The 26,871-nt window shown below is 46.7% G+C and overlaps 1 protein-coding gene across 1 annotated transcript in view; it reads left to right on the top strand.

The window, feature by feature from the left end:
* Nucleotides 1-26,871, top strand: part of rhoj (ras homolog family member J) — a 64,325-nt gene that overhangs the window by 17,442 nt on the left and 20,012 nt on the right. The window contains exon 2 of the mRNA XM_038775343.1: nucleotides 18,440-18,498. Coding sequence (XP_038631271.1) covers nucleotides 18,440-18,498 — 59 coding nt within the window. The remainder of the gene's footprint in view (nucleotides 1-18,439; nucleotides 18,499-26,871) is intronic.

Genomic DNA, 26,871 nt, shown 5'->3' with positions numbered 1-26,871 from the left:
ACCCGATATGGAGACTCGAGGCAGTCAGCATCAGGGTCCGTTGGGCTGTCGGGTTCAGAATCCTGCATGTCTTGTACCGAGCAGACACTTCTGCGCCGTATCTGGGATCGCTGGCTGATAATCGGTGGAGCGGACCTGCAGAAGGCCGCGTAATTGGCAGGCTTCCCACAATGCAGGCATCGCCGTCCTTTGGCTGGATATTGCCGCTTTAAATGTGCGGAGCCGCAATTCGGACACGTCATAACGCTGATGTCAGCGCGTTCCGTGCGCGAACGTGCATGCGCAGTGCGGTCGGCCGACGTACGCACCTGAGCATTCGGGTTTTCCGCCTCGTTGTCCACCCGGTTGTGGCGCACATGCGTAGGGACCCGGGAAAAGCGCGTGAAACGGCCACTCTCCTCGATACTCAGGCCTTGCATTTTTGCAATGGCCTGCACCCGTTCTTCCTCGTGGGAGGCCAGTTTTGCAGTTTCTGCTGCCCTGATGTGGGAGTAACAATTCTTGGCATGCTCATGGACCACCATTGTCTCAATAGCGACGGAGAGGGTCAGCAGTTTGATTTTGAGGAGCTGCTGCCGCAGGGAATCGGAGTGGACCCCGAAAATGATCTGATCCCGGATCATGGAATCAGCCGTCGAGCCATAATTACACGACTGCACCAGGATGCGGAGATGGGCCAGGAAGGACTGAAAAGGTTTATCCTTACCCTGAAGCCTCTGTTGGAAGATGTACCGTTCAAAGCTCTCATTCGCTTCAATGTCGCAGTGGCTGTCGAATTTTAGCAGAACTGTTTTGAACTTCGTCTTGTCTTAGCCATCGGCAAACGTAAGCGAGTTGTAGATATGGATGGCGTGATCCCCCGCGGTCGACGGAAATAGCGCAACATTCCTGGCATCCGATGCTGCCTCAAGGTCGGAGGCCTCGATATACAGGAGGAACCTTTGTTTGAAGATTTTCCAATTGGCGGCGAGGTTGCCGGAGATGCGGAGCTGCGGAGGAGGCTGGATGTTTTCCATTTCGCTGGATGGCCGCTTGCTGGTCATTGCAGATTCACTCGAGGTAGGTTTGGCAGGATTAATAACGCTCTGGTACCATGATGAGTTAGGCAGGTTGGTTCGACGTTGACTGCAACTGGATGCAGGGAAGCTAGAAACAAACGTCTGACGCAGGAGATGATCCAACACTGTTTTATTTAACTATGGAATGCTGTACATGTTCACCTGTGGGTTGACGCTCTACTAATCCAACTGATGACCTCTTATTGGCTTGACCAGACTTACTAGCTACCGCATGGTAATGGTGCTCACTAGTTTGTGCACTCTGACTGTCTCAGTAGCTGGGTCCTGAGAGAGGGAGAGTCTTAATGCCCTGTGGGGCTTTATAGTCGTGGTGTCTGTCTGGTGATTGGTTGTTCTGTGTTATGTGTTCATTGGTCATCCTGTGTATCAATCACTGCCTGTCTGCATCTCATTATATACATGAGTGGATATTATGACAGAATTAATCTTGTATGTGATGGTACAGAGGTTCAGAAGTCGAATTAAAAATAATATAGCTGGGGGCAGGCATTTATGGAGTTGCTGCTTGTTAGACAGAAGATGGCAGGTTCCTGAGATTGTAAGTGTTCCAACCATTAATAATCACAAGGGAAGGTGGCAGGGTTCTTTGTCCCAGCGGACAAGTAGACTTCAGCAGTCATGCCTGGCTTATGGAATGTAAATGGCATTTGCATGATTCCCTTCAAATATGGTCTCTGCAGGGTCGTTAGTCTTTCGCCCGAGATAATGAGCCACAATTTTCTTTGATATTATGAAGTTAGCTCCTATTGTTCAAAGGTCACCGCCAGACAGGCTTCATTTTAAAAGATAATTTTCCATTTTTTAAATTTTAGAAGTAGCCATGGTGATGTATAATCTGGTTCATAAAAATATAGTCTGAGGTCTTAGCTTCGGTACAGTTTGAACTCACAGCTTGAACTTAGTGTGACACTTTTGGGTGCGATCTACTGGCCATGTTGTGCCTTGAAGGCAGTGCGGCATGGCTCGTAGCTGCCAGGAGAGCCCTCTTCCCGGATCTACCGCTTGCCACGCCTCCTGAGATCTAAAGCAATCATGCAAGATGTCAGGAGGGATTTTGTAAATATGCATGTTAGTGTGAAACAGGTAGTCTCTAATATGCTGTCCCCTGATCTACCCGAGGTGTGGGATCTAACCCCCTCACCTCTGAGATCTCTGGCAAGTGCCTTTCAGTGCTGGTCTCCACAAATGGGGACCAGGCGGAAAGGCACTTGCTGGGGTCTCCCAGGGGATTGATGTCCCCCAAGTACTTGCCCTTTGGTCAGGTTGGCACCTGTCACTGCTGGTGCCAATCTGGCACCCTGACAACTGGATGCCAGCCTGGCACAGCCAAGGTGCCCAGGTGACACTGGCAGGGTGCCAGGCTGGCATTTTGTCTGTGTCAGGATGCCCTATGTGGGTGCGGCCTGGGGGGGGGGGGAGGGATGGCATGGACCCCCTTATAGGTGAGTTGGGGCTTTGGGAGGGTTCTTGGGGCTTTGGAAGGGTTCTTCTGCACTGAAGAGTTCCAGTGAGCAGAGCTCCTCAGTGAAAGAAACAAGACTAAGTGTGATCTCGTTGGGGAGTTCCCTGCTGAGGCCCCAAATATAACCAGAGTTCTGATCACAGCGTCAAGAAGCACCCAGCTCATAACGGGACTCTGTACCCATTCGGTTAGACAGCGCTCTTTGTTTTTAAGCAAGAGCCATGTATTTTTCGATTTTTTATTTCTAACTGCCTTAATTGAGTAACCATATCTGTAGGACAGTGTGCCTGTATTTTTTTTTTAAGTATTTTTTTTCTGGACATTATTGTCGGAAATGTTATTAACAGTTGTTTCATGGCTTTGGTAACAATGGGACATGAGTAATGTTGATGTGAATTGTTTACGACAGGTTGCATTATTGATGAAAGGATGTAACATTGTTTGTACAACTACAAGAGTCAGTCATTTATTCATAATGGAATGTGCCTCTGGGGGCTCGGGGAATAAGCAATGGACATTTTTCTTTAATTTACATGATTAGAGGTGGGGTGGCACAAGATGACCCATACCCTAAGCCAATGAAAAAGGTTAATTTGGACTGTTTCCTAATAAGGAAGAGGATGGTCAGAATTGGGGATAAAAGTTGGAAAACCAGAGTCTTTGTTGGTGCAATTTTATTTTGCTTCTCTGGTGTAGTTCTTCTGAGACACAGTTCAACGTAACATCACTTCAGAGACTGAAGAGGAAAGGAATCGCCTGTGCTTGCAACATCTGAAGAAACCTAGAGCCTTTAATCTTCCGTGTTGTCTTCGCTGCTTTTTGTTGAGTATATAACATCTTGCTTAATAAATTCTACTTGTTTCATAAATACTACTTATTCCTACCTTGTTAGCTCAGGCATAACTGAAGACCTCAAATGTTGGAAATCATTAATTTGGAACTTAGATATTTTAGTGTTCTATACTTCAAAACTCCCCAAAACTATACATGGTAGGTGTAAGGGCAGAGGATGATGGATGGGGGGGGGGGGGGGGGGGGGGTATGGGTTGGGATGAGTTGGCACTAAGTGGACATAGGGGCTATAAAGGTCCATGGAGATAGGTACAGCGGTATTGGTTGGCATGGAGGGTGCGAGGAATCACTGCACAGGTGGGCATGGATGGGGATGTTGAAGGATGGAAGAACATTCTCTGTTTTATGGGGTTCTCGGTCTTTTGTTTTATCCAATCATGGGATCGGTGTTTTGCTGGCTGCGATAGTATTTATTGGCCATTCCCTAACTGCCCTTGAACTGAATGGCCCATTAGGCGATTTCAAAGGTCACTAAGAGTCAACCACATTGCGTTCTGGAATCGCATGTGGGCCAGGCCAGGTAAGGATGGCAAATATCCTTCCTTAAAGGATATTAGTGAACCAGATGGGCTTTTCCAACAATCCACAATGGTTTCATGGTCACCGTTAGACTTTTGTTTCCAGATTTTTATTGAAATCAAATTTCCCCACCTGCCATGGTGGGATGTTGAGACATTAATGAGGGTTCTACTTCCTGTAGTTTGGAGTACTAGTCGCCACTGAGGGAATATTTTGTTGTTGTTGCTTTTAGTTTCTTTGATAAGTCTTGAAACTTGAAATCTTACCGCACAATTCTTTTAAGTTGATCACTGGGAATTTAAATGCCTTTTTAAAAGGTACCGGTCTCTATAGGGATTGTAGCAGTTTTGCCAAGCATTCAGCACACTCTTCAAAATGTGCCCAGTGGATGATGAATGCTGTAAGGAAATTTGTCATAAATTAGCACTCGCAACACCCTTGAATTGGCCTCGGCTGCACTTCCTGAAAGTGCGCTCTGTAATTCTGAGCCTGTTTTATAATCGTTCCTTACAATTGGGATGACTTATCCTGTTTGTTCTGTCGTCGTTCCATTTCCAGTGAAATGTAGTTCACCCTATATGGGGCAGCTCAAAATGCGGTCCGATATATTATTTTGTTCAGTGCTGACTGCTGACCAATCAAACTGGTGCGAACTTGAGCTACAAAATTACAAACAGGTATTCTGTTTTTCAGTTCTTTGCAGATGTTGCTATTAATTTCTGTAAATTATTAATACCATCCCTCTTTCCTGGCATTGAAAATGTTAATGATTTGACCTAATTCTCCTAAAGTATCCAAGTTGGCTGTAGAATAGTAAATTTGGCAGTACTATAAATGGGACAATTTATGCTACTCAGTAACATAAGAGCAGCACTGTTCATTCAGTCTCGCTCCCTTCACCCATTCACTAAAGTTGTCCTTTATTTATCCATGCATGAAGCGACAGTGGTGCAGTGGTAATGTCGCTGAACGTGTAATCCCGGGACCCTGGAGACATGGGTTCAAATCCCACCACACTAGCTGGCGGAATGTAAATTGAATTACTGTTGTAAAAACTAAAGCTAGTTTCAGTAATTGTGACCTTTTCCATTCAAGGGTAATTAGTGATGGGCAACAAACACTGGCCTTGCTTGGAACGCCTACGTCCCATGAAAGAATTTTTTAATGTAGCTTTAAAGTTTATTATGGATTCCATTTTCAACACCAATGCCATGTTTCTGCAGATAAGTAATTCTCCTAACATCTTTTCTTGCAAATAGTTTATTTGCCTCTGGATTCCTCCTTTTTAACAATGACTGCAGCTTTTTTTTTCAAATAAAACCCAAAACGGGAGTTTTCTCCCATCACCGCGTGTGTCATCCAAAGATCCACTCCTTCAATTTATATGTTGCCCTCGATGCCATTATCTAAATCTCCAGTTAGCTTCCACGTGCATGGTGTTGACACCCTATTCTTTCAAGCACCTTCCTCAATTTCGAAGATCAAAGGCATCATTCCCAGCACAGATCACAAACCACCTACCCTCATTGAAAGCTCATGGTCACCTCCCTTATCACTGTCTTGGGCTGAGCTGGATCTCCAACCTCATTTCCTTTTCGTCAGGAAGACAACCCACCAACATCAAATGCATTTCCCCTCAGACTCGGTCATTTGCGATTGAATTCTCATAATTTTTACAATAATCTTTATTGTCACAAATAGGCTTACATTAACACTGCAATGAAGTTACTGTGTAAAGCCCCCAGTCGCCAAATTCCGGCGCCTGTTCGGGTACACAGAGGTAGAATTCAAATTGTTCAAATTACCTAGCAGCACGTCGTTCGGGACTTGTGGGAGGAAACCGGAGCACCCGGAGAAAACCCATGCACACACAGGGAGAATGTGCAGACTCCGCATAGACAGTGACCCAAGCCGGGAATCGAACCTGGGAAACTGGCGCTGTGAAACAACAGTGCTAACCACTGTGCTACCGTGCCGTCCTCATTGATATCTTTATCACCTCCACATATGATTTATTTCAATAACATTCACAGACATTTACTCCCTCCACTACCAGCGCACAGTGGCATCTATAAGATGCACTGCGAGAACCCACTAAGGCTCCTTAGGCAGCATGTTCCAAATCCATGACCACCATCATCTAGATGGCCCAAAGATGTGCAGTTTAGGTGGGTTGACCATGCTAAATTTCCCCTTAGTGCCCTAAGAGGTGCAGGTTAAGTGGGGTCACAGGAATAGGGCAGGGGAGGTAGGGTACTTTATCGGAGGTTCGGTGCTGACTCGAGGAGCTGGAATGATCTCCTTCTGCACAGTAGGGATTCTATTTTTTTAAATTTAAAGAGTACCCAATTATTTTTTTACAATTGAGGGGCAATTTAGCAAGCGTTGCCAGTCCACTTACTCTGCACATCTTTGGATTGTGAGGGGAGACCCACGCAGACATGCGGAGAATATGCAAACTCTACAAGGTCAGCGACCCGGGGCCGGGATCGAACCCGGGTCCTCAGTGCCGTGAGGCAGCAGTGCTAACCACTGCGGCAACGTGCCACCCTCACTGTTGACATTCTATGAGCTCTGGAAGGACAAAGGCTGGTTTAGCTCAGTTGGCTAGACAGGTGGTTTGTGCAAAGCAAAGCCAGCAGCGCGGGTTCAATTCCTGTACCGACTGAGGTTATTCATGAAGGCCCCGCCTTCTCAACCTTGCACCTTGCCTGAGGTGCAATGATTCTCTGGTTAAAACGCCATCAGTCAGTTCTCCCCCTCAGAGGCGGAAAGCAACCTATGGTTATCTGGGACTATGGTAAAAGTACCTTTTTCCTTACCTAGACTCCACTATCCCTGATTATGCCCTGTCCCTATCGGCAGGGTAGACCACCAGAGGTGGTGGCACGATGAGTATACAGTCAGGAGGAGGTTGGCCTGGGATCCCTCAGCATTGACTCTGGACCCCATGAAGTCTCACGACTTTGGGTCAAAATGGGCACAGAAACCTCTTGCTAATTACCATCTCCCTTGCTCTCTGTGATGAATCAGGACACCTCCATGTTGTACACATAGAAGCACTGAGTTCCTGGCAGGTCAAGTACAATCAGTTAAAATGAACATCTTGCCGAGATTTAATTCTTATTTCAGTGCCTTCCGCCATTCTTACCCAAGGTTTTTTTTTTCAGAGATTGACCACCTGGTGACTGGGTTTATTTGGGCAGTAAAGAGCCCAATGATCAGGAGGACGTTGCTCCAGAGAGAGAGACGATTAAGGGGTTCAGCCTTGCCAAATGTTCAACACTATTATTGGGCTGTTAGTTCTGAAAAGGTGTTAGTGGTTGGAGATTCGGATGAGCTTTGGGTTGAGGTGGAAGCAGAGACTATGAGGGGAGCAAGCCTAACGGCGCTGGTATCAACTCCTTTACCGGTGATACCAAAGAAACACTCGTCCTACTGGGTAGTAGTAGCCACATTAAACATCTGGAGGCAACCTTGCCATCGTTTTAACTTTAGGACCACTTTAGGACGCAAATAGGCTGACCCCCTATTTGTCCAAATCAGTTACTTGAACCTGCTGGGTCGGATGTGAAATTTAGGAAATGGAAGGATAAAGGTTTGAGAAAGTGTGAGACTTATTTTTAGAAGGTCGGTTTGCTAGTTTATGGGAACTGAAAGAAAAATATGGGCTCACAGATACTGCTGGGTTCAGGTATATCCATGTGCGCCGCTGGGTGAAAAAGTACTTTCCAGCCTTTCCAAAGAAGCAGCCTTCTGTCTTGATAAAGTCGACGTGCAGTGGTTGCTTCGTCTTGTGGAGCATTCTAGAGCGAGAGGTCATAGCCTTGGGATAAGTTAAACAGAGTTGAGGAGAAACTGCTTCTCCCAAAGGGTTGTGAATCTGTGGAATTCATTACCCCAGAGGGTGGTGGATGCTGGGACAGTGAGTAAATTTAAGGAGGAGTTAGACAGATTTTTAATTGGTAATGATTGAAGTTTTATGGAGAATGGGCAGGATGGTGGAGTTAAAGCCAATTTGAGATCAGCTACGATTGAATGATGGAGCAGATTCGATGGGCCAAATGGCCTATTCTGCTCCTGTGTCTTATGAACTAAACTTTGCTCTAGACAATCTGCTCTGGTTCGGAGGTTGCCAGCACAACGGGTGTATGCCAGTGGATGATGGGAGAGAAGACGGGCTGAGGGTGTGAAGGCAAAGTAGACGGAGAAGCGCTGAGGAGGGTGAACTTGACCTTTGACCTGTGCGAGGCCAAGTCTCATCCAGCTAAGTGATGTTCCGAGCATACCTTGCGAGGGCTAGAATGAACTGATTTTTTGAAGGGGTGGATGATAGATACGCTCGGTGTCTGGTGGGGGCCCAGAACATCATGCGCACATATTCTGGTCGTGCTCAAAGCTGGTGGATTTCTGGAGGTGCTTTTTTGAGACTGAACATCGGGTTGGGGCCTTGCTCACTGGTGGTGATTTTTGGGGTTTTGGTTGTGCCGGGACTCTGGACAGAAGCAGAGGTCCTGGCCTTGGAGGGGAATCCTCATCGGCTGGGGGTCGATTACATGGTCAAACGCCTCGATGCGGCTGGGTGACTTGATGGAGTTTTTACATCTCGAGGAGGCTATGTTTACGGTGAAAGGGTCAGGGGAAAGGTTTTACCGCAGGTGGCGGCTATTTATATTGTACTTTAAAGACATGGTCACTGTTCGCTGTTTGGGGGAGGGGGTGGGTGGGGGGGGGGGGGGGGGGAGACTTAGTAACTCAGTTTTACTGCTGTAAGGTGTGGGGGGGGAGAGACTCTTACTGTTTAATTGCTATTCTGTGTTTTTGTAGGTTTTATTAAAACTGTTCAAAAATTTTAATTAAAATGTTTCCAAATTTAAAAAGCACTGAGGGTAGAACGGGCACAATACACAAAAGGTAAAAGACCTTGGTGACCATCACTAAGAGTGGCTGGGTAGCACTGATTTAACCAGCTGTTGTGGACACAGCCTTGTCGACATGCTGAGATCAGCCTCCAGTAATTTGTGTGGTACTAGCACTGTGCTAAAAAGGATTGTAAGAACTCTTCCGGCTTGGGTCACTATCTGTGCGGAGTCTGCACATCCTTCCCGTGTGTGCGTGGGTTTCCTCCGGGCACTCCGGTTTCCTCCCACAGTCCAAAGATGTGCAGGTTAGGTGGATTGGCCATGATAAATTGCCCTTAGTGTCCAAAATTGCCCTTAGTGTTGGGTGGGGTTACTGAGTTATGGGGATAGAGTGGAGGTGTTGACCTTGGGTAGGGGGTAGGGTGCTCTTTCCAAGAGCCGGTGCAGACTCGATGGGCCGAACGGCCTCCTTCTGCACTGTAAATTCTATGTAAAACCAGGTTAAAGTCCAACAGGTTTGTTTCGAATCACAAGCTTTCGGAGCACTGCTCCTTCCTCGGGTGAATGCCATTCTTACTGTGCTCACCCCAGTCCAATGCCGGCATTTCCTAAAAGGATTGATTCAGAACAGATCTAGCAAATCAAAATTGGGCATCCTTGAAGCACTGGGCTGGCAGCACAATTGTGTTTCACCATAATGTGCAATCTCATGGCTCAGAAGATATTTCACTTGACTATTACAACCCAGCCAGGGGACCAACCCTGCTACTGTGAGCAGAGCAGTCAGGAGCAAAACCGGGGCACAAATCAAAATGACGTGAATGCAATCCCAAAAACAATGGATTAGACAAAAGCTTTGCAAGTCTGCTGCATCCACTCGTGAATGATGATGGACAATTAAACAAGCAATCGGACGGAGGAGGAGGCTGTTTCATGATCCATAATGATGGTGGAGCCCAGCAAACCAATGCAAAACAAAAGGCAGAAACATTTGCAAACTATCTTCAGTCAGAAGCACTAAGTGGATAATCCATCTTGTCCTCCTGAGGTCCCCAGCTTCTCAAATGCCTGTTATCAGTCAAGTGGATTCACACCACATAATATCAAGAAAAGGCTGAACACACTGGATACAACAAAGGCCAGGGCCCTGGGAGGATCCTGCATATTGTACTTGGGGGGTGGGGGGGGGGGGGGGGGGGGGGGGTGCGGTGCTGGGCCTGTGTTCCAGAACTATTTGTGCCTCCTATCAAGCTGTTCCAGTACAGATGCAACCCTGGCATTTACCTAACAAAGTGGAAGATTGCCCAGACACGTCCTGGCCACAAAAAGCAGGACAAATCCAAACTGGACAACTCCCACCCTTCTCGCAATCATCATAAAAAGATGTTATCAGCAGTGCTATCAAGCAGCACTTACTAAGCAATAACGTGCTTGGCATTGTTCAGTTTGGGTCCTCCCAGGAGCATTCTGCTCAGACCACATCACAGCATTAGCCCAAATATGGAAAAAAAGAGCTGAATTCCTGAGGTGAAGTGAGAGTAACCACCCTTGTTATCAAGGCAGCATTTGACTGAGTGCCGTGTCAAGGAATTCTAATAACATTGAAGCCATTGTGAATCGCGGGAAAACACTCGACTGACTGGAGCCATGCTTAGCGCAAAGGAAGCTGTTTGTGGTTTTTGGGGACCAATTGTATCGGACATCACTGCAGGAGGTCCTTAGGGCAGTATCCACAGCCTGACCGTCTTCAGCTGCTTTATCAATGGTTTTGTCTCCATCAATAGATCATATGCGGCAATGTTTGCTTATGATTGTACAGTATTTACTTGCATTAACAACTCCTCAGATAATGGAGAAAATGGCTTCATGCAGCAAGACCTAGACAACATAGAACATACAGTGCAGAAGGAGGCCATTTGGCCCATCTAGTCTGCACGGACCCACATTAAGTCCTCACTTCCACCTTATCCCCGTAAACCAATAACCCCTCCTAACCTTTTTGGTCACTACAGGCAATTTATCATGGCCAATCCACCTAACCTGCACGCCTTTGGACTGTGGGAGGAAACCTGAGCACCCGGAGGAAACCCATGCAGACACTGGGAGAACGTGTAGACTCCACACAGACAGTGCCCCAGCGGGGAATCGAACCTGGGACTCTGGCGTTGTGAAGCCACAGTGCTATCCACTTGTGCTACTGTGCTGCTCCCCTACAACAATAAGGGAGGGACAAACAAGCACACCTCTTCAAGTGTCAGGCAATGACTATTGTTATGATTGCGATGGGAGGAGTGTGTAGTTGATCTAGCCCCACTACTCCACCACTAGTTTGAAAGTTTCAATCCCTCACCAAAGCGACCAATTACTTATCTTCGCTGATGTTTGACCCAGAATAAACAAGACTTTTCAATAAATTCCGAATGATATTATAAAACAAAACGTTTGTAAAACGAGTTGCAAGAATTGGTACACGTACAATTGTATTCTGGAAGTATCGATCCCATTTTTAAAATACCCCAGTGTGTGTGCACACACACATAGAGACAGGACAACAGATAGGGTCTCTATTGAGACTACTGAAGTTGGCAAGCTTTTGATTCTTGTCAATCTGGAGCACCGTCATGTGAAGGTCCCAGTAGATGTCTGGAAGTTCTCACTTCCACCTCCGGGTGAACCCATCCACCAATCCCCTTCAGATGAACTTGACCTTTTCCAGCCTCAGGAATACTGCCGAGTCGCTCACCCACATACCCGCTTTCAGTGACTCCAAGTCCCGCCTGTCAAGCAAAATCCATCTCCGGGCTATCTGGGAGGCAAAGGCCAAAACATTGGCCTTTCTCACCCCTGAACTCCTGGGTCTTCCGACACCCCAAATATAACCACCTCTGGACTCGGGAACACCTCCACCCCAGCACCTTGGACATCACGTCTGCCAACCACTACCAGAACCACTTCAACCTTGGACACCCCCAGAACATGTGGACATGATTGGCGGTATGGGCAGCAGGGTAGCATGGTGGTTAGCATAAATGCTTCACAGCTCCAGGGTCCCAGGTTCGATTCCCGGCTGGGTCACTGTCTGTGTGGAGTCTGCACGTCCTCCCCCTGTGTGCGTGGGTTTCCTCCGGGTGCTCCGGTTTCCTCCCACAGTCCAAAGATGTGCGGGTTAGGTGGATTGGCCATGCTAAATTGCCCGTAGTGTCCTAATAAAAAAGTAAGGTTAGGGGGGGGGGGGTTGTTGGGTTACGGGTATAGGGTGGATATGTGGGTTTGAGTAGGGTGATTATTGCTCGGCACAACATTGAGGGCCGAAGGGCCTGTTCTGTGCTGTACTGTTCTATGTTCTATGTATCCCCGCACATCGCCCGCACCTACCCTCTACCCCTTCAAAGAACCTCCTCATCCTTGCTACCATCATATGCGCCCTATGTATCACTTTAAACTGAATGAAGCATAGCCTCACACACATGAGGATGCATTCACCCTCCTCACATCTCAGCGCCCACCACAGCAGGGCTCCCTCCCAATCCATCACTCCTTATAGACATCGGACACATTCCCCTCCCCTATCTCATCCCGCAATGGCACTTTGCCTTCCAACCCCAGGGGCGGCAGCCCAGGAGAGGACGGCACCTCTCTCCTTACAAAGTCTCGGGCCTGCTGGTATCTAAAACCGTTCCCCCTGGGCAACTCGTACTCTTACTCCAGGTCCTCCAACTTCGCAAATTTGCCCGCAATGAACAGATCGCCAAACTGCTCAAACCCTGCCTGTTGCCACCCCCAAACCCTCTCATCCAGCCCCCCCCACCCCGGGGGCGAAAACCCATGGTTGTCGCAGATCGGTGCCCACACCGAGGCACCCTCCAGTCCCAAATGCTGCCTTCACTGCACCATACCCTTGGGGCCGACACCGCCATTGGGCTCACAGAGTACCTGGCCGGCACGAATGGCAGAGTCGCTGACAACAAAGCCCTCAAACATGTTCCCCTACACGATGTCACCTCCATCTGACCCCACGTCGATCCCTCCCCACGACCCATTTCCTAACCATAGCGATATTTGCCGGCCAGTAGTAATGCCCCCCTCACCTGTGGAGTCTTCCTCGCCCACACAAACCCAGAGATCAGCGCATTGACCTTCTTTAAAAAATGATTTGGATGAAGATTGGGAGGTTCTGGAACACAAACAGAAGCCTTGGCAGCACACTCATTTTAACTGTCTGCACCCACCCTGACAGCGGCAGCACATCCCACCTCTTGAAATCTGCTTTCATCTGCTCCACCATCCGAGCCAGGTGTAACTCGTGCAGCTGCCCCCAGCCCCCCATCACGTGGATATCCAAGTATCTAAAGCTTGCCCCCACCACCCTGAACAGCAACTCCCCTAACCTCCTCTCCTGCCCTCTAGTCTCAATCTGAACACCTCGCTGTTCCCCGTATTCAACAATAATCCCCAAAGCCGGCCAAATTCTTCTAAAATCCTCATGTTGCCTCCAATACTGCCCAACAGGTCTGAAATGTGCAGCAGCAGGTTGTCTGCATACCGCGAGACCCTGTGCTTGGTGCCCCCCCCCCCCCCCCCCCCCCTCCCACCCTCAATTCCTCTCCAGCCCTAAGTGCCGTTGCCAGCGGCTCTATGGACAAAGCGAAGAGCAAGAGGAAAGCAGGCACCCCTGCCTCATCTCCCCACGCAGCCTGAAGTACCTCGAGCTCAGTCAGTTCGTTTGCGCATTCGCAACCGCCGCCTTTTACAGCAACTGGACCCAATCTACAAACCCCTGCCCAAAACTGAACCGCCCCATCACCTCCACCAGGTACTCCCACTCCACACAATCAAATGCCTTCTCCGCGTCCATCGCCACCATTTCCTCCACCTCCTGCCCCTCTGAAGGCATCAGAATTACATATATATATATATATGTAGCACAGTTACCAAATTATTATTCAAATCACAAGCATAAGTGAGTTTTTAAGCTTCCCACTTTTTAAAAAAAAAAAGGAAATATAGTTGAAATATATATTTTGCTGGATACAGCATTTGATTGCAATCGCTAAATGTTAGTGCGTTAGTCCAGATTCACCACTAACTATATATTGCTGGCTTCAGTTTACTGATAAACAATTGGAGGTAATAAATCAGCAAAGAAAAGGGTGATTTTGATTTTCCTGTAAATTGGTGTTCACGACAACCTATTGACAATTCAAAATACAAAAGTCCGCATTATATAATAACTTATTATAGGTTATTCATCGTGCTGCCCTCGTGTTTGTGGTTTCATTGACCTTGTTAGCTAATAGAAGACATCTGGCACTGCAAACAGAAATACTGACAGTCTCTTCTTTTAAAAAAACGAATTTGGCTCAAAGCATAAGCAAGCGAGCTGGCTAGAATCTGTAGAGTCTCACATGACATGCCTGCTCCATAGATAGCCTAACTGGAGGCTATTCTTTAAGAAGTTGCTGTGTTCTAAATTCCTGTTTTCTTTTAACTAAATAACAAGTGTAATTTCTGTGTGCTGTTTACTACTTCTGTGTAAATAGAATATGCTATTTGTAGAATCTTTGATATAATCGGTGTATAAGCACAGAGCTTGCCAACAAAGAAACCAATTTTGAGTGGAGCTGGATGCAAATTTGCAACTAATTCGACTGGGCCTCTACAGAATTCAGGGCAAAATAGATTACAGCATACTTTACAATATTATAGGAAGAAAGTCATGATATCCAATTCATTATAGCTACTATACTGGCATCATAAATTGCAAGGATTAAAGTTTAACAGTTTGTCAAGGTTATTCGTATGCTAAGACCTGTTGCAGCTTTGAAAGAGGTTTATTTACTTTGTACCGGACTTACACAGGTTTAGATTAACTTTGTTATGCTTCCAATGGTACTGTGCCGTACTGAGGAGCTGCATACTGAGTGGGAACTGACAAGGGTGGGCAAGAGTGGATGTGTTAGCACTGCAATCACTGTAAGTGAAAATATGGGCTGAATTTTCATTGCTGAGGTAGGAAAAAGTTGGGAGCTTTCCCTCCTCCGGAATTCTCACGCGATTCTCACGTGTTGGGGTGGGGAGAATGGTGTTGTGTTATTCACCCTGGGGTAACACGGACTGCAACTGGATGCAGTTAGACTGGAAAGCAGACACCAAACTTAGACGTTGGTTCAATACGATTTATTGAACTTCTGTAACAATGCACCCAGCTTGCTGTGGGTTGACACGCTACTACTCTAAGTGTGCTAACTAACTAGACCAGACTATCTCAGAGCCATGTGTAGAAGGTGCTAAATGATATATACACCCTGACTGTCACTCCAGTTGTCACCAGTGGAAAGAGGCGGAGTGCTGATGCCTCGTGTGTTTTATAGTAGGAAGCCCCCCTCTAGTGTTCTGTCTGGTGATTGGTTGTGTTCTGTCCTGTGTGTTGATTGGCTAACCTGGGTGTCTGTCACTGCCTGCCTTTACCTCATTATGTGCATGAGTGCATATTATGACAAATGGCACATGTATGCGGTATGGGATCAGGCCTGGCAATCCTGGATACTTGAGTGTGATGTGACCCTGTTTGGGTGGCGGCGGGGGGAGTGCTGAGGCGCACTGCTTAGAAGGCCTGACTCAGTTCCTGGGACTTCACCCCAGTTGCCTCAGAAGTTTCTAGACCCTCTAGCCCTCATCTCTTACACCCCGTCAGCCTCCACCCATGACCCCTCATACACTCTCTACCAGCTCATGCCCCTACCCACATGCGAGTATCTACCATGGACAGACCTCAGGAGCTATGTGGAGATGAAACAAACCTCTAATCTAATACATCTTTCAATCACTCACACTTAGTCATGAAAAAACCCCTATTCACGAAACCTATTCAAAGTTTTTTAATGTGCTGACGTGGTTAATCTCTTATCAAACAAATAAACTTTTATTAAGGCCCACAGCAAAGACCTTTAATAACTGTTTTAAACCATCAATCAAACTGAACTGAAACCCCTACTGAGATAATTATAGCTTTTAAAAGCCAGCCAGCATTCATTTTTTAACATTTTTATTAAGGCATTTATTAATAAGCATCAAACACAGCCACAACTAAGATCAAAAAGATAACAAACAAGAGATCACATCATAACTAAATCAGTAACCAACAACCGCAACGCGCCATCCCTACCATGTCCCCTCAGCCTCTCTGCCTCCACCTTTTCTTATTATCCCCCAAACCTTCCCCCTACTCCCTGCTGACTAAGCTGTCCCGGAAGAAACCAATAAATGGTCTCCATCTCCGGGCAAACCCTTCCACCGACCCCTCAACGCGAACTTAATTTTTTCCAACCTAAGGAACCTTAACCAGCATTCATAATCACACAATAATAACCCTTGGGCAAATGTCAACAAAAAATCTATTGAAACTGCATGACCAGATGCTACTATTTTCTTTTCTAACCTGCAGCAGATGGCCTGTCAATCAAAGCAGTCCAACAGAGGTTTTAAGAAAAACTCCATAAGACCTATATTTCTGCAGCTTGTGTTTCATTGAAAGTTTGGAGAGAATGAGATTTATAAAACTTTATATCATGATAGTTGAACAGACATTGGGTGTGAGCAAATCAAATGGGAACTATGTCCTATAGCCAGTGCGTTTAGCTGTACGTTTCACAGTGCTTGCAGCGCCGGGAAGAGTATGCTTTCTTGCGTGACACCAGTTAGATCTTGGGCCTCAACAGGGAATGCGTGGCCAAAGCCACAATTAGTCTGTTTCCTGCGTTGAGGAGCCCCGCTCGCCATTTTTAAATGGCGGCCAGATCTCTTGACCCCTGGACGTGACCATTGAATCCGCCTCCCAAACACCACCTCACGTGCACAGGGCGCCATGGGTCCAATCGACATCGTGCAAAAAACGCCAGCTTGGCAATGCCACCTGGGCACCTTGACAGTGCCAGACGACAAGCACCTGGGGGCCTCCGATTCCCTGGGAGACTTCCATGAGCGCCTTACCGTCTGGTCCCTGTTTGTCTGGACCAGTACTAAACAGCACTTGCCCGAGATCTCCAACGCAAAGTGGATAGATCCAAATGTCTTGGTTACCTCGGGGAAGTGCATATTAGAGTGAAACTAGCTGTCTTGCACTAATGTGCAGATTTGCTAAAAACAGTTCTTGCCCACAAGGGTGGGCTTCACATCATGACGTCTCACAAGGCGTGGGGAGCTGGGTAGTTTCTGGGAGCGGAATCTCTCGGCAGTTACCGGCCACGAAAAGAGCTAACGTTTCGAGTCCGATGACTCTTTGTCAAAGTTCTTTGTCAAGCTTTGACAAAGAGTCATCGGACTCGAAACGTTAGCTCTTTTCTCTCCCTACAGATGCTGCCAGATTTGCTGAGATTTTCAAGCATTTTCTCTTTCAATATTTAGGATGATGTGTGTGTCTAATTTCTATTACTTGCTTTTCTCCTTTACTAGTTTTGATGACTGTCCATTGCAATCTTTCGTTCCTCAGTTTTAATCACACTAACGTTATCAATGCTGTTTTGGAGATTACTCTCTTATTCCTCCTAGGCTATAGCTCATTTGAGAATAATGGCCATGAGAATGAGGAGCTGTCGAGTGCCAATAGAACTGTACTCCTTCAGGAGAAAAAAGTCTAGGAGGGAAGATAAACATAGTGACCTTATTCTGCACAAACCTTGAAGCAAAATGTTTTAAATGATTATGCTGGCAAGCTCTCAGTTGTGAATGTTGTGTTGTAGATTTATTCGCCATCACTCTCTGTGTGCACCTACTAAAACTGTCATACAGCACTGGATATTCTTTTGCTACATTCTTAAATTATCCTGCATTTTGTCAGATGCTGTCAAATTCTGTAGATTAGACAGTATCATGGTTTAGCCCACTTGTTATTCTATCTTTGTGTAAGAGACCACTTGAGCCCATATTTAATTTGAAGTCTCATTTCTGCTGGCTAAAGAGTTCTGTATGGACCACATATATAATAGGTGTCACCTGTCTGGCAAATCGAGTTTGACATGTGGAGTAGTGGTAATTTTGTAGGTTTTCTGACAGTTTGAACGAAAACTTAATTCCAAAAACAACTTCTTCCCCGCTGTTACCATACTCCTAAACAACCCTCTTATTGACTGATGTGATTAATACTACGCTCCTGTATGCTTCACCCGATGCCAGTGCCTATGTATTTACATTGTGTACCTTGTGTTGCCCTATTACATATTTTCTTTTCATGTACTAAATGATCTGTTTGAGAGCTGCATGCAGAAAAATACTTTTTACTGTACCTCGGTACACATGACAATAAACAAATCCAATCCAAGTATAAATTATAAATGTGGAACGTGTAAATTTTATAATACTATTTATAGCAACTATTGTCAGCCTATACTTCAACATTTAACCTTATTTCTAAAGATATGTCTGTATTTATTTTCAAGAAAGTAGAAAATATAAGTGGAAAAGTGTCTTTATCTCATGCGCTTTTGAAGTAATCCAGTGTCATCATCATTTATGGTAATGGCTAAGCCCATTTAATACGCATTCCCCAGCTTAAAAACTAATAATTTCACATGTTTACTATTTATATTTTAATGTCTCAACCCATGGTTGATAATACATAGGGAGATAATCCTGTGAGTAGCAATTAATTTAATTATTTTACCTTGCAGTAACCATCACCGTTGGAGGAAAGCAACATTTGCTTGGTCTCTATGATACTGCTGGACAGGTATGGTGAAAAGCTGAACGTCTCACTCTGCTAAATATGTACTATATGTTGGGATTCTTGCGCTGAACAAATTTTAGTCGTGTGTATTACATTGCAGAAGTTAGGTGGAGGATTCAGCCATTATTTAACAAGTTGTGCAGTACTTGCAGAATTGCATAGATGGATAGGAACATATTGGCCATTGTAAAATGCATGTTTGTGGCCATTGTAAAATGCATGTTTGTGGCCATTGTAAAATGCACGTTTGTGGCCATTGTAAAATGCATGTTTGTGGCCATTGTAAAATGCATGTTTGTGGCCATTGTAAAATGCATGTTTGTGGCCATTGTAAAATGCATGTTTGTGGCCATTGTAAAATGCATGTTTGTGGCCATTGTAAAATGCATGTTTGTGGCCATTGTAAAATGCACGTTTGTGGCCATTGTAAAATGCATGTTTGTGGCCATTGTAAAATGCATGTTTGTGGCCATTGTAAAATGCACGTTTGTGGCCATTGTAAAATGCACGTTTGTGGCCATTGTAAAATGCACATTTGTGACCATTGTAAAATGCATGTTTGTGACCATTGTAACATGCATGTTTTTGACCATTGTAAAATGCAGGTTAACCTTCGAGCCCTATTAGGTCTGATAGGAAAGCCAACTTCAGTTTTGTAGCAATTGCTTTGCTGACATTTGTAAAGTTAAAAATCGTGTTCCATAACCTAGTAGATCTGTTTTTACATATAAATGGAAAGCAATGATCCTCGCACTAGCTGCACATTTCTCCAGCCAGGAAAACATCCATCTCCCCTATCCTGTAGTTAGTTATGTACTCCAGTTACCACTGTCACTTTAATGCCGTGGTCTTCTATTTTCCAGATAAGTCTGTTATGTTTTACTTTACCTTTTGAAAGTCCATATATACATCTAGTATCTTCCCCCCCCCCTTTTGTTACTTCTTCAGAGAACTCGATCAGTTTAGTTAGACATGATTTACCTTGAACAGATCCATGCTGAGCGTCCATTATTAACTCGTGTCTTGCCAAGTAAGAATTAATTTTGTCCTTGTCTCTGTGGATTTTTCCATCGCTGGTGTTAGATTGATTGGCCAGTAGCTCCCAGATTTATCGCCCTCCCCTTTGTTGAGCAGGGATGTAACATTTACAATCCTCCATTCCTCTGTCATGGCTTCCATAACCAAGGAGGATTGAAAGATGGTGGCCGGAGCTTCAGACCCAGCTTCCAACAGCAACCTAGAATGCAAAGCATTGGAGCTATGTAACTTGGTAACTTTAAGTGATGCAATCTATTTAGCACCTCCTTCATGTCTATTTGTAACTGATCCAATCCCTCTCCTCTCCTCTGCCCTACCTCAACATTAGTCATCAGTGTCATTTTTTAAAAAGTACCTCAGCCAAGCCATCTCCTTCCATAAGAATGTTTCCTTTTTATGTCTCAAATATGACCCCACCGTATGATTAATTATCCTATTGTTGCTTTCACAAAGGGATTTTTTTTGGTTCTCTTATGCTAGCTGCAAATCTTTCCTCATACCTTCCTCTTGCCCATATATCCTTTCTCAATTTCCCCTGCACGCTCTGTTCGCTGCCTGGTTTGCGACCATATTTTGTGCCAACCATAGAACCCCATCCTGTTGAACAGTGTACAAGAGGCATTGGAGGAGGATCGTGTGATGAAGTCTACCATCAGCTGCAGGCAAGTCGAGAAAGATGAGGAGTAATAGTTTAACATAGTCACAGTCACATCAGATTCTATTTGTGAGCTTGATAAAGGGCCATTTTCACACTGTGGCTGAAGCCTAATTGGAGGCAATCGAGCATGAAGTTACTGGAAAAATGGGCACAGATTTCGGAGGTGCCAGCAATTTAAGGAATTTGGAAATGGTATGGAAACTGAAGAGGGAGGGAGGCCATTCAGCCCATCAAGTCTGCACCAACCCCCTGAAAGAGTACTCTCGGCACACTCTCCTACACTATCCTCCTAACCCCATATAACCTACACATCTTTGAACAATAAGGGGCAATTTTATCATGGCAAATCCATGATTCAAGATGGCGCCGGATTATGGCGACTCTCTGCGAGCTCTCTCAACCAGTCCCCTTTCTTTTCTCTCTTATCATTATCCTGTCCTACCAAAACTCTTTTCCACTTCATATGAAATCTGCACTAACCAATCACTATTTGTTGATGCACCACTGTCGATTAGAACATAGAACATAGAACAGTGCAGCACAGAACAGGCCCTTCGGCCCTCGATGTTGTGCCGAGCAATGATCACCCTACTCAAACCCACGTATCCACCCTATACCCGTAACCCAACAAACCCCCCCCCCCCCAACCTTACTTTTTGGGACACTACAGGCAATTTAGCATGGCCAATCCACCTAACCCGCACATCTTTGGACTGTGGGAGGAAACCGGAGCACCCGGAGGAAACCCACGCACACACGGGGAGGACGTGCAGACTCCGCACAGACAGTGACCCAGCCGGGAATCGAACCTGGGACCGTGGAGCTGTGAAGCATTTATGCTAACCACCATGCTACCGTGCTGCCCCCAGCATACATTACTATGTATGTACTGTGTATGTTCCCTTGGCCGCAGAAAAATACTTTTCACTGTACTTCGGTACATGTGACAATAAATATCAATCAATCAAACCTAACCTGCACACCTTTGGACTGTGGGAGGAAACCAGAGCGCCTGGAGGAAACCCACGCAGACACTGGGAGAAAGTGTAAACTCCACACAGACAGTTACCGGAGGTCGAAATTGAACCGTGTCCCTGGCGCTGTTAGGCAGCAGTGCTAACCACTGTGCCGCCATTCCGCCCCACACTTGATTTCCTTTTCTGTTTTGCTTTAACCTCTATATATTTTGTCATCTAGCTTTGAATGCCTTGTTTTTCCCACTTTTCACAAATATGCTTATCTTGTGCCCCACGATTCCTGACCTTGAAGGCCTACTGTTGCTCATTCAGTGTTTCTCTGCTTGCTCTTTGTTTCCAGTCCAGCTGCACCAGATCCGCTTTAAATCACTGAAATCGACCCTCTTCCAGTTGGATATCTTCACCTTTTTATGTTGCCCTTGCCCATAATTACCTGAAACCTCTATTCCGTTATGATCACTGATGCTTACTCACCCCCTTCCCTGTAACTACATACTGCATTGCTTCTGCCCTCAGTTCTGATGAAAGGTCATCGACCTGAAAATTTATATTTTTCTCTCCTGGGATGCCGCCTGACAGTTTTTATTTCAGATTTCCAGCATCTGTAGCACTTTTCTTCTGCATCCTTCCCCACGGGGCGAGAAACACACTGATTAAGAAAGTTCTCCTGTACACACTTTCAAAATTCTTCACCCCTCCTTGCCCTTCTTTCTCATGTTGGGGTAATTGATGATCCGATTGTTGCTGCCCCTTTCCTGTTGTGTTTCTCAGGCATTTTCCAACAGACTTTCTTCTCCATGTCCTCCTCACTATTTGGGGTTCTGCAGTAAACACCACTTTGCTGTTCCTTAACTCTAACCAAGAGCGATTCACCCTTTTCCCACTGTAGTATACTTGTCCTCTATAATATGTTGTCCACTGTGGAAATGTAATAATGCCCTTGATTTGTATTGCCACCCCACCCCCACCAACCTCCTGTCTTTTTTCCCTTCCAGATCCCCCTTAAATGCATTTTAGCCAGGAATGTTTACTTCCCATTCCTACCTGTGTTTAAGTCAAGTGTCTGTTATGACCACTTCTGTATGTGGCTTGTCAGCATTATTTGTAATGTGTCTTGCACGCACAGGCGTTCCAACTCCATGCTGATCAGCGTTGCCTTTCTTCACCCTCTAACGCCAGCTCTTTCTACACTTGTTCCGTTATTGTTTGTATCACCTAGTTTTAAAACCTATACAATAGGTGAACAAGACGGTTTGTATGTACAATTTACATGTTCCCCTTACATCGGCCTTCTCTCTCTCTCTCTCCCCCCCGCCCCCCCAATTCCATTTTTTGTTGTTCGGGCTCCATCTTGGGCTCTTTCTTCCGTTGTCGATGCTGTAGGCTTTCTTTCATTTTGTACTTGTTACTGTTGCCCCATGTCTCTGTTGGGGAGCTCCTGCCCCTTCTCGGTCTTTTCCCGAGACCCCTCCTGATGTTTCCCTGGGCTCCTCCCTTGCTGCCCCCCGCCCGATCCTATCTTTGTGTGGTCCCTGTCTACCCTCATTGTTCACACCCCCCTCCCCCCCCCTCATTTCCTATCCGCTATTGGCCTCAAACAGATCTTGGAACAGGCTGATGAGTGACCCCCCCCCCCCCCCCGCGTTTTCTGGAAGCCCTCATTCGACCCTCGGATGGTGTTTTTGATCTTCTCCAGGTGGAGAAATTGCCACAGGTCTGCCAGCCAGTCCACAGCTGTGGGTGGTGCTGCTGATCGCCAGTCGAATAGGATTCTCCGACGTGTGATTAAGGAAGCAAAAGCTAGAGCATCGGCCCTCTTTCCCCATATGTAGTTCTGGCTTTGGGGATGAAGAGCGGTATGGATCTAAACAGGAAGAGGAACCTGGGCAGTACGTTCATCTTGATTGTTTGCACCCTGCCTGCCAGGGAGAGAGCAGGAGTGCAGCCCATCTCTGTTGGTCCTTTTTAACTTCCTCCGCCAGACTGGTCAGATTCCATTTGTGGATCTGTTTCCATCATGGGCTATCTGGATTCCCAGTTAGCAGAACTTGTTTTGGGCTAGTTTGAGTGATAGACCTTCCAGCTCCGTCCCTTCCCCGTTTGGGTTCACCGGGAATACCTCACTCTTGACCAGGTTGAGTTTGTAGCCCCAGAAGGCTCCAAACTCTTCCAGGAGCTTCATGATTTCCTATAACCTGCTCTGCAGGTCTGAGATGTAGAGGAGCAGGTCATCCAGATAGAGTGAGACTCTGTGCTCTCTGCCTCCTCTTCGGATGCCCTTCCTGCCTTTTGCATCTCGCAGAGCAATCGCCAGGGGTTCTTTTGCCAGGAGTGGGGACAGCGGGCATCCCTGCCTGGTGCCTCTGTGCAACTGGAAGTATTCTATTCAGAGCTGGTGGTGTTGGTTCGAACACTCGCCTTGGGGGCGTTGTACAGGAATTTCATCCACGAGGTGAGCCCCATCCGTAGCCCAAACTGCTTCTGCACATCTGAGGTACTTCCATTCGACTCTGTTGAAGGCCTTTTCTGCATCCAAGGGGAACAATCACCTCTGGTGTTCTCTCCCCAGATGGGGTTTGTATCACATTCAGTGGCCATCTGATGTTCACAGTTAGCTGTCTACCCTTGACAAAGCCGTCTGGTCCTCTGCCACCACTTCTGGGACGCAGCCTTCCAAGCTCTAGGTCGGGATTTTTGTGAGTATTTTTGCATCAACATTGGACAGCGAAATGAGTCTATATGATCCGCTTTCCGTCGGGTCTTTGTCTTTCTTGGGTATCAGCTATATGGTGGTCGGTGTTAGCATAGGAGGCAGGGAGTCCCTTGCTATCAAGCCTGCGAACATCTCCCATAGGTACAGGGCCAGAGCCAGCACAAAAATGTTATAGAAGTCCGCCGGGATCACATCGGGTCCCAGTGCCTTCCTACATGGAGTTGATGCTTTCCATGACCTCGTCCAGACCTATTGGTGCTTTCCCCCCCCCCCCCCCCCCCCCCCCCCCCCCCCCCCCAATTGGCATGTCCAGTCCATCGAGGAACTGTTTCATCCCCAAGTCCCATCAGGGGGCTCAAGAGGTGTACAGTCCCTGGTAGAAGGCCTCAAATGCTTGATTGACCTTTTTTGGTTTGGCTACCAGTCCGCCTCTGCTATCCTTTACCTGGGCTAACTCCCTTGTGTCTGCTTGCTTTCCCAACTGGTGAGCCATCAGGCGGCTAGCCTTCTCTCCATGTTCATAAAAGGTCCCCCGTGTCTGGTGGAGTTGGTGTACTACCATCCTGGTGGATAGCAGGTTGAAGTCCATTTGTCGCTTTTTTCTCTCTGCCAGAAGCTCTACGGCTGGGCCTCCGAGTACCTTCTGTCAACCTCCAGGATGATGTCGATCAGTTGTTTCCTGGCCACCCTCTCTTCCTTATCTCTACGAGCCTTGTAGGCTATAATCTCTCCCCTAATCACTGCCTTCAGTGCCTCCCAGAACATGGAAGGTGAGACTTCCCCATTCTGGTTGTTAGTGAGGTACTCGCATCTGGCAGAACACCTTGCTGGCTAAGAGGTCCATGTCTAACCTCCATGCGGGGCATTGGGCACGACCCGTCTCCAACCTCACATCCATGTAACGTGGAGCGTGATCGGAGATGACTATCACGGAGTATTCTGTTCTTGCTATGTCTGGAAGCACCGATTTCCCCACTGCAAAGAAGCCGATACAGGTGTATACCTTGTGCACCGGTGAAAAAACGAGAATTCCTTCTCACCGGGGTGGAGGAACTGCCATGGATCCACTGCCCCCATCTGCTCCATGAATGTTCCCAGTTCCCTAGCCATGCCTGTCCTTTCCCCATTCTGCTGTTTGATCGGTCTGTCAATGGGCCCTGTACACAGTTAAAGTCCCGCCCCCCCACATGATCAGTTTGTGTGAGTCGATGTCGGGGATTTCTCCATGGTCTCCTTTATGAAGTCCGTGTTGTCCCAGTTGGGAGTATACAAGTTTACCAGAACTAATGGTGCCCCTTCCAGGACACTGCTGACCATGATTTACCGCCCCCCTGGGTCCGTGACTGTCCTAATCACCGTAAACACCATCCTCTTGCTAATCAGGATAGCTAACCCCTGGCCCTCGTCCTGTAACATAAATAGTACGTGTCCCACACAGCCTTTTCTTACCCACATCTGTCCTTCGCCCTCAGGTGCATTTCTTGAAGGAAGACTATGTCGGCTTTCAAACTTCTGAAATGGGCGAAAACTCTGGATCTTTTCACTGGGCCATTAAGACCCCTAACGTTCCAGGTGATAATCCTGGTGGGAGGGTTTCATCCCCATCTTCCTGTGGGATCTGGTGGACACACCCCTGCACTCTGGGATTTCTCTTTGTCCAGGGGGCACCCAACATGGCCGCCAACTGTGTGTGTGCCACATAGGTGCACCCCTGCACTCTGGGTTCTCCCTTTGTTCCTTCACCCTACCTGCTGAAGCTAATCTGACAGCCATCCCTTTCTTGTCCTTGTATTCCCCATGTGCCCCCCCGCTACGAAGCAGTTTTGCAATTATTGCCCTTGGTTGTTCCCTTGCTTTGGCTTCGGCCAGAGCGATCTGTGCTCCCTGTCGATCTCCGGAGGCTTCGGGAAGCTGCCCCTCCCGACTAGGTTGCCCAGCACCTGGGCCACATAGCCTGTCCTGCCCTCGATCCCATCTGGCAGGTCCACGATCTGGATATTCTGATGTTGGGACCTATTCTCCTGGTCCTCGACTTTTCCTTTCAAGCTCCCCTGAGTCGCCACTAACCTTTTAATTTCAGCCTCCAGAGCAACAATCCTGTCGCTCTGATCCGTCGACACCTTCTCAAACTCAAGGAGCATCTTCCCCTGAGCTTGATTTGATTTATTGTCACATGTACCGAAGTACAGTGAAAAGTATTTTTCTGCGGCCAAAGGAATGTACACAGTACCTACATAGTAGACAAAAAAGAATAATCGACAGAGTACATTGACAAATGGTACATCGACAAACAGTGCGGAACAAGGGGCCAAATAAGGCAAATACATGAGCAAGAGCAGCATAGGGCGTCGTGAATAGTGTTCTTACATGGAACAGATCAGTCCGAGGCTGAGTCGTTGAGGAGTCTAGTAGCTGCGGGGAAGAAGCAGTTCCTGTGTCTGGATGTGCGGGGCTTCCAACTTCTTCCACATTCCATCAATCGGCATCTGCATGCAGACCAACTCCTCCGTCACTGCCACCTTTACTATCATCTGTATTTTACTTTTATCGCCTCTCTTATTGCCATCAGTTCCTTCGTCAGGAACATCTTCCATCCATCTCCAGATTGGGGGGGGAGGGGGGAGGCCGTTGTTTGGGTCGTAGGTTTCCCTCTCTCCAGGGTGGCCGGGGACCTGTCGTGGGTCCACTGACTCATCCACCCGCTACTCATGGCCTTTTTCTCTGCTCCTGCCATCTCTGCGGCCTCTCAAGCTCCCATTTGCTGGCATGATGATTCTATCCTTCCCCTTAATTGTAGGTGAGATAAATCCGAATTTTCGCGCTAATTTCGACTAAAAGTGCCTATTTGGTTGTGTTCTGGAGGAGAACCACCTGATGTGTGACTTGCACATGGCATTTGAGGATTTAAATTGATAACTTCACATAAATCTTCAGAAATGAAATGCTTGCAGTCTTTACTTCTATAATAATTTCTATTGTAAATCATAACT

This window comes from Scyliorhinus canicula, chromosome 2, assembly GCF_902713615.1.
Source record: "Scyliorhinus canicula chromosome 2, sScyCan1.1, whole genome shotgun sequence".
Lineage (NCBI taxonomy): Eukaryota > Metazoa > Chordata > Chondrichthyes > Carcharhiniformes > Scyliorhinidae > Scyliorhinus > Scyliorhinus canicula.
Note: the sequence above shows the minus strand (reverse complement) of the source record. Positions and strands in the feature narration are given on the sequence as shown.